This window comes from Rutidosis leptorrhynchoides, chromosome 1, assembly GCF_046630445.1.
Source record: "Rutidosis leptorrhynchoides isolate AG116_Rl617_1_P2 chromosome 1, CSIRO_AGI_Rlap_v1, whole genome shotgun sequence".
Lineage (NCBI taxonomy): Eukaryota > Viridiplantae > Streptophyta > Magnoliopsida > Asterales > Asteraceae > Rutidosis > Rutidosis leptorrhynchoides.
This window is the reverse complement of record NC_092333.1, coordinates 406,996,252-407,005,401: the sequence shown is the minus strand read 5'-3', so window position 1 is coordinate 407,005,401 and position 9,150 is coordinate 406,996,252. Positions and strand designations below refer to the sequence as shown.

Sequence of the window (9,150 nt, the reverse complement as noted above, 5' to 3'; positions counted from 1 at the left end):
GATTAATTTAATTGACACGAAACCTTGACTTAGTGAAATAATGTCGAATGCATATATGAATTAGGGTAATATAATTTCCTGGATTATATTACGGTGACTCATATGAACGTTCCGACATTATGGCATAAAGAATTTAAGGCGAGTCAAGAAAAATTTTTCTCTATCCTTATTCCATATCATGATTAGTATTATTGAAAATACTAATCAACGGTATTCTTGTGTTTTGAAGGAACAATGCCTCCTCGTCGTGTGCCACGCCATGAGACTCCCGAACAAGCTCTACAACGAATGATAGCCACCGCCGTGGATGCGGCCATGGCCAGTCACTCCTCCAACAACAACAATAATAACAACCACAATAACAACAATCAGGGGGCCGGTAACTCAAGCGAAGGGTGCTCCTATAAAGCTTTCATGGGGTGCAAACCTCATACTTTTGATGGGACCGGGGGACCGATTGTGCTCACCCGATGGTTTGAGAAAACGGAAGCCATCTTTACCATAAGCGGTTGTCGGGACCAAGACAAGGTCAAATATTCCACCCACACCTTTGCCGGTATCGCCCTCACGTGGTGGAACACGTATGTACAATCGGTGGGTACCGATGAAGCTCACGCCCTCTCTTGGGCCGATTTAAGGGAAAGGATGATCGTCGAATTTTTCTCTCATGAAGAAACCCGAAAGCTCGAACAAGAGCTAAGAACTTTAAAGGCGGTCGGAAACGATCTCAAGGCCTACAATCAACGATTCGCTGAACTATCCTTGATGTGTCCCAACCTCGTGAACCCCGAATCTCAAAGGGTTGAACTTTATATGGATGGTCTTCCAAAGAGCATCAAACAAGGAGTGATGTCACCCAAACCCGCTAACCTACAACAAGCCTTAAACCTGGCCCGCCAATTGATCGAAACGGTTGACGAAATCGTAGTTCTGGCACCTAAGGCCGAGGATAAATCGTACGGCAACAAAAAAAATGGGAAGCCCCCCAATCAAGCAACAACTACAACAACAACTTCATCAAAAAGCCTTTCACCTCCGATCCCAAGAAAAGTTATGGCAAAAATAAACCCTTTTGCAACAAATGCCACAAACACCACTATGGTGAATGTAGCAATCTATTTTACCACCGGTGCCAAAGGGGTATTCATGTGGCCAATGATTGTAGAAGTGCCGCCCTCGTCGCTCAAAAGGTGCCAAAAGCACCAAAATCGGGTACTTGTTATGAATGTGGCCAAACGGGTCATTTTAGAAATGCATGTCCGAAGAAGAAAGACAACCCCAACACACGCGGCCGAGCTTTCAACATCAACACCGAGGAAGCCCGAGATGACAATGAATTAGTCACGGGTACGTTTCTCCTCCACAACACTTATGTTACTTGTTTATTCGATTCGGGTGCCGATAAGAGTTTTGTATCCAAGACTTTGACTCATTCTTTTAGCACTCCACCACTTCCACTAGATATCACATATACCATTGAAGTGGCCAACGGGAAACTATTGAGTGCCGACACATATTACCGGGGGTGTACATTAAACATTTTGGGTAATGAGTTTGAAAACGACTTGATACCCATGGAACTAGGAAGCTTCGATGTAATAATCGGTATGAATTGGCTAGCCAAAACAAAATCTCACATCCTTTGTGATCTTAACGCAATCCGAATTCCTATCGAGAATGGTGAACCCTTGATTGTTTATGGCGATAAGAGTTGCACCGGACTCAACCTCGTTTCGTTGCATTAAAGTTAGAAAACTACTCCGTAAGGGTTGTTTTGCGATCCTTGATCACGTTAAGAAAGTCGAGTCTGATGAGAAGCACATCGATGATGTGCCAATTGTTAGCGACTATTCCGATGTATTTCCCGACGAATTACCGGGTCTTCCACCTCATCGACCGGTTGAATTCCAAATCGATCTTATTCCGGGAGCCGCACCCGTACCACGTGCACCATATAGACTTGCTCCATCCGAAATGCAAGAATTGCAAAGTCAAATCCAAGAACTACTTGACCGTGGTTTTATCCAACCTAGCCATTCACCATGGGGCGCTCCGATTTTGTTTGTTAAAAAGAAAGACGGATCCCTACGAATGTGCATTGATTATCGTGAACTAAACAAATTGACGGTTAAGAACCGATATCCTCTTCCTCGCATTGATGACCTCTTTGATCAACTACAAGGGTCTTGTGTATATTCGAAAATCGATCTCCGCCCGGGTTATCATCTATTAAGGGTTAAGGGGGAAGATGTCTCCAAAACCGCTTTCCGAACTTGTTATGGTAGTTATGAATTTCTTGTTATGCCATTTGGTCTCACTAACGCACCGGCGGTGTTCATGGATCTTATGAACCGCGTGTGAAAACCGTATCTCGATAAATTCGTTATTGTCTTCATCGATGACATCTTGGTCTATTCTAAAAGTGAAGAAGAGCACGAACAACATCTTCGACTTGTGCTCGAACTCTTGAGACAAGAACGACTATATGCCAAATTCTCCAAGTGTGAATTTTGGTTGAAGGAAGTTCAATTTCTTGGTCATGTTGTAAGTGATCAAGGTATTAAAGTCGATCCATCAAAAATCGAAGCCATTAGTAAATGGGAGACTCCTACTACTCCTACTCACATTCTTCAATTCTTGGGTCTCGCCGTATACTATCGTAGATTCATCAAGGATTTCTCTTTGGTTGCTCGTCCTCTAACCGCGTTAACTCACAAGGGTAAGAAATTCGTTTGGGCGACCGAACAAGAATCCGCATTTCAAATCTTGAAAACAAAGCTAACCACCGGTCCTATCTTGTCACTTCCCGAAGGCAATGACGATTTTGTTGTATACTGTGATACCTCGAAACATGGTTTTGGGTGTGTATTGATGCAACGAAAGAAAGTCATTGCTTATGCCTCTCGACAACTCAAAATTCACGAACGAAACTACACGACACATGATCTCGAACTCGGAGCCGTTGTCTTCGCACTTAAAATGTGGAGACACTATCTTTATAGAACCAAGAGTACTATCTTCACCGATCACAAAAGCCTCCAACACATCTTTGATCAAAAGCAACTAAACATGAGACAACGATGGTAGATTGAAACTTTAAACGATTATGATTGTGAGCTTCGTTACCATCCCGGGAAGGCAAACGTAGTAGCCGATGCCTTAAGTCAAAAGGAAAGAGCGGTGCCTCTTCGTGTCCGAGCTTTAAACATCACCATTCACACAACCCTTAATAGCCAAATTGGGGTGGCCCAAGATGAGGCTCTCAAGGATGAAAACATTTCACATGAGCTCTTGAACATTCTCGTCTCTCGATTCGAAACTAAAGAAACCGGACTCCGATATTTCGCCGGAAGAATTTGGGTTCCTAGTTATGGGGAATTGTGAAGCCTTATTTTAGATGAAGCCCATAAGTCACGATACTCAATTCACCCCGGTGCCAATAAGATGTACCACGACCTTAAAGAACAATATTGGTGGTCGAACATCAAAAGGGACGTAGCTACTTATGTTGCCAAGTGTTTGACATGTTCCAAAGTCAAAGCCAAACACCAAAGACCGTCCGGGTTACTTCAACAACCCGAAATCCCGCAATGGAAGTGGGAAAGAATAACAATGGATTTTATCACCAAGCTACCAAAAACGACGGGCGGTTATGACACTATTTGGGTTATCGTTGACCGTCTCACCAAATCCGCACACTTCCTCGCTATGAAAGAAACGGACAAAATGGAAAAACTTGCACAACTCTACATCAAGGAGATCGTAGCCCGACACGGTTTACCTTTATCGATTATCTCCGACCGAGATGGCCGTTTTGTTTCTAGATTTTGGCGTACCTTGCAAGAAGCGTTGGGAACGCGTTTAGACATGAGCACCGCATATCATCCCCAAACCGATGGGCAAAGCGAACGAACAATTCAAACCTTGGAGGACATGTTACGAGCTTGTGTTGTTGATTTTGGAAAAGCTTGGGACAAGCACTTGCCTCTCGCCGAGTTCTCTTACAACAATAGTTATCACGCGAGTATAAAAGCCGCACCTTTTGAAGCGTTATATGGCCGAAAATGTCGTTCACCTCTTTGTTGGGCCGAAGTAGGCGACGTGCAAATCACCGGACCCGAACTCATTCACGAAACCACCGAGAAGATCGTTCAAATCCGAGATAGGCTTCGGACGCCCGAGGTCGTCAAAAGTGCTATACCGACAAAAGACACAACGACCTCGAATTTCAAGTCGGTGACCGAGTAATGTTAAAAGTCGCGCCTTGGAAAGGTGTAATCCGTTTTGGGAAATGCGGGATGCTAAATCCACGGTATATTGGTCCTTTCGAAATCTTGGAGCGTATTGGAACCGTTGCTTATCGTTTAGATCTTCCGCCTCAATTGAGCTCCGTTCATCCTACCATCCATGTATCTAACTTGAAAAAGTGCCTTGCCGAACCCGATATCGTCATCCCTCTCGAGGAGCTTACTATTGATGACAAACTCCATTTTGTGGAGGAACCGGTTGAGATTGTGGACACCTCTGTCAAGACGTTGAAACAAAGCCGAATCCCGATTTTCAAAGTCCGTTGGAACGCCAAAAGGGGACCCGAGTTTACTTGGGAAAGACAAGACCAAATGCAAAGGAAATACCCTCACTTGTTCCCGGTTCCGGAAACGCAAGATTCCGAGGAAGAAACAACGACTACTACGCCTACTTAAATTTCGGGACGAAATTTCTTTTAAGGAGTAGGTAATGTAACATCCCGCCTTTTTCTGTTTACTTTCCGTTTAATTATTTAAAGTCCGTTATATGATTATAACATCCTTCGTTAATACGCGTTTTAAATTATCTCGTTTAGGTAATTCACGCACCCGATTCAAAGTGGAGGGACTAAACTTGCCAAGAGGCCAAAGATTTGACTAGGTCAACTAGTCAAACCTTCAACCTCATCCATTCATTATTCCATTTCTTTTTCTCTTTTCTTTTACTACTTTCACAATTTCTCTCAAACTCCATCTCAAAGAATCATCATCTAAATTCGTTCAAGCAAGCTTCAATCAAAACAAATTGCATTTTTGGAATCCTTGCAACTTCCTCTTCGATTCCATACTGATTACATCTCATTTGGGTAACTTTCTAAAATCACTAGATTTTATGTTCTTGATGTTTTTAACTTATAAAGTTGTTAATTAGTGTCTATGGCTCAAGTCTAACATGAATATATGATTTATATGTTCAATCTTGTTATTTGAAGTAACTAGCATGAACATGAATTTTGGTGTGTTTGATTTGGTGATTTGGTTGTTTGAATGATGTTAAATGTTATAAATGCATGTATTAAATATGTTCCTAACATCACTAGCTTCAATTTGATGTGTAGGTTGCTTTAGAAAACTCCATAAACTTGATTAGTGATTTTGGTGAATTTGGGTTAGGGTTTGATGAACTTGAAATGAACTTTTGATGTAACTTGAAATGAACTTTTGATGTATTGAATGCCATGAATTGTTGTTAGTAAGTAGTTAGTTGTATTGTATGCTTGATTACCTACGAAACGGCGCGTTATATGGATGCATTTAATTCCCGAATCAAAAACGTGCATTGATGAACTTGAGCATTAATTGAGCATTAAATGTTGGAAAGTCGGTTATTGCAAATGATGTTTTTGGTTGGTGAAATATATTTAGTTGTGTTCTTTGTCAAATTGCCTTTCTAACGATATAAGATACGAGTTCTAAGTGTTTACGGTTTGTGTTTTGTGTTTGTTTGAATTTTGGTTTGGGACTTAGACAATTGAGACTGACCAGGTACCAGCACCCGTTATTCACCGCGGCGCGGCCAGCCTATGTCGCGGCGCGACAATAGGCATGATTTTGATTCTGTCCCACTTTTCAATTTCACGTGAAATGTACGCTATGCTAGGGACCTCCGATTCACATGAAACTTGTTCTAACATGCTTATATATGAATAACTAGCACAGAAAAATAGTTCGGGACCCGACCCGAATGTGTTGACTTTTTCGTTGACTTTGACCCGACCAAAGTTTGACTTTTTGTCAAACTTAACCAAATGATTATGCAATCTTTCTAACTTGTTTCTATACTTGTATCTTGCATGAAACTTGACAATTTGATTCACATGCTACATAATCGAGTCGTAACGAGCCATATGACTAATTGAACATCTTTGACCTATCGTGTTTACCGTTATTAATACGACCTATTTGTTTAGGTCAAGACTAGCATTGTTCTTTGCACACGTTACTTGTTGAAGTACTTATTACTCGTGCACACAAGGTGAGATCATAGTCCCATCTTTCAAACAACTTTTATGCTTTAAACTATGGGATGAGAAACATATACGTATCATACTTTTACACTTTGAACACAAGTACGAAAACGAACATTCCACGTACGGGTTTGAACAAAAAGCCTCAATTCAATTATCATTAGTTACACTTACAGGGTGTAAACGAGAACTTATATTATGTGATCACATGGGCTTGACGAGCCTCATTCGGAAGGTTCGCTACCGTTAGCAGATGAAATATATTTTCGAGTATAGTGTATGTTCTAACACTACGTAACAGGGTACAAAACAGTTAAGTTTGATAATTGGGTGCCCGCGAAACAAATAACAAACTTTGGAATGCAAATGATTTTGATAATCATCTTATATTAAATCTTGTGGTTCAAATACAACGTTTAGTAAAACACCTATGATTTCACCAACATTTTCGTTGACAGTTTTCTATATGTTTTCTCAGGTCCTTGAATGCTTAAGGATACATGCTTCCGCTTACTTTTTGATACTTGTTTGGATGTCGAGTATACGTGCATTGTTGGAGCGTCTTTTGACTACTTTTATAAATTGTGTCGCATAGGTTTCATTTGTACGTTAAATATTGAAATGTAACTAGTCATTGAACTACTTTTGTAAACTTGAAACATCCTTTTACTTATGAAATGAATGCGACATATTTTGGTCAAACGTCACGTTAAAGACTTATGACCATGTAACGGGACCTAAGTAGTCGGCGCCATCAAACATGATTTGGTCGGGTCGCTACAATATTAAGAAGGGGTTATTGAACTTTGGACCATAATTAAGGTTTGGGCAAAAGACCGACACTTGTGGAAATTGGACTATTGACTATTAATAGATGGGGGGTACTGTCTAATTGAGTGACAACTCATTGGAGTCTGTCAAATCTATCTTCAAATTAATTAACCTAATAATTAATAATAATTATGGTTGTCCTATTTAGTGACGTTCATATGGAATCTATTATAATCATTTAATTAATTATTCGGGTTGGGTAATTGATTATTCAAATTGATCAAGTGGGTAAATTAATATTCATATCTAATCAAAACATGGGTGGATTACATACAGTGATAACTGGTGTAATTATTGACAGAAGTGATAACTGCATCACAGTTTAAATCCTTAATTAGTGAGAATATTTGACTTCGGGTATAAGGGTAATTTGACGAGGACACTCGCACTTTATATTTATGACCGATGGACTATTATGGACAAAAACCAGATAGGTATCAAATAAATCAGGACAAAGGACAATTAACCCGGGTAACAATTAATTAAAATCAAACGTCAAACATCATGATTACGGAAGTTTAAATAAGTATAATCCTTTTATTTCATATTCTATCGCAATTTTATTTATTGTTAATTTATTTATCATCATTTATTTATTTTACGCACTTTAATTATTGTCATTTATCTTTACGCTTAAAAATATTAAATCGACAAACCGGTCATTAAACGGTAAATCCTCCCAAAGTTACCTATAATTACTATATATTAATAAATCTAGTTTAACTACTTAATTAACTTATTTGACCTAGTAAGACACCCAATAATAGTGTCCAAGGATCGACCTCCCGGACTTTACCTTAGCTATATTATTACACGATAGGTATACTTTCCTTTTGTGTTTTAGTTTAATTTAGGTGATTTCATGTAGTAAATAAATATAAAACTGATAGCCGTTTCATACATACCCTCTAGAACACATCAGCACTGTCGATGTCAGTTGGGCTGTAACCCGAGGATACTGATCCAGTAGAAAAATTAGCCTGTGAAGGTCTTAGGCCCAAAATTCCTGCGTGTTGTGGCCTGTTACTGGGATTGGGCTGAGTCCAATTGTTGGTGGGATAAGGGTAAGGTGGAGTGGCCCATTAGGAGGCCCAAGGTGGTGAAGCGTACATCCAAGAGGGATATCTGTTCCAATTCTGAGATGGAGCATTCTGTGAAGAAAACCTACCACGACTACGATTGTTCCTGCCCTGATAAGAATTACCACGACCACGACCACGTCCATTATTATATCGAAAAGTTTGATTGTTGGCCGAATTTGAGGAATTATAGCGGTCAGGGTTCCGATTGGGTGGCGGAGCAGAGTTGGTATCAATTGGGGAATTAAACCGATCGGAGGGTTTTTGAGAAGCAGTTGTAAGAAGAGCTGCCTCTTTGTGAGTCAAATTATTAATGATTTGCTTCGTTTTACGAGTTTCTTCCACCAATAGCTTAGATTTTGCTTCATAAAAAGATGGTAGATCGGTCAATTGAGTGAAGTATGTTCCAATCGTGTCAAAGTTGTCGTTCAAGCTAGCTATGAGTTGAAGAACCATTCGATTATCGGAGACTTTATCACCAACGTTGCGTAGCTGATCGGCGATGACCTTGATTTCCTGACAATAAGCTGCACAATCAGGGAAATCATCGAGGCAAATAGTGTTGAATTGCCTTTGAAGGTATAGTGCTCGAGAATTCTTGTTATCTTGAAAGGTGTTTTGCAAACAAATCCACGCACCTGCTGCAGTGGTTTCCTCTTCCAGGATGTTACTTAAAAGATCATTTGAGATAGTATCATAAATCCATTGAAGAACGATTGCATTAAGATGATACCAGAGGGCATCTTTGGTGGTGTTTGTGCTGTCATTTGTATTAACAGAGGAAGAAGAATCAGTAGCAGCAGGGGTTGTAGGAAGAATATGGTCCAGAACATCATAAGCGGTACAATGAATTTTAAAGAGATGAGCCCAAGAATTATATTGTGCATCTTTGATGTTTAAAGTGATAGGAATGAGATTCTTGATGTTAGAAATTGTGAGTGCATGATGATAAAGCTTATCAGCCAT

At 40.1% G+C, this 9,150-nt stretch overlaps 1 protein-coding gene across 1 annotated transcript; it reads right to left on the bottom strand.

Moving 5' to 3' along the window:
• Positions 1–8,187: 8,187 nt before the first annotated feature.
• LOC139901633 (uncharacterized) lies at positions 8,188–9,150 on the bottom strand. The gene has a single exon (XM_071884326.1). It carries the CDS (start codon positions 9,148–9,150, stop codon positions 8,188–8,190), a length of 963 nt encoding a protein of 320 aa, XP_071740427.1.

Excerpts from the sequence above, each read along its gene's own strand:
- LOC139901633 (XM_071884326.1), bottom strand. The coding sequence starts at position 9,150 with ATGGCTGATAAGCTTTATCATCATGCACTCACAATTTCTAACATCAAG.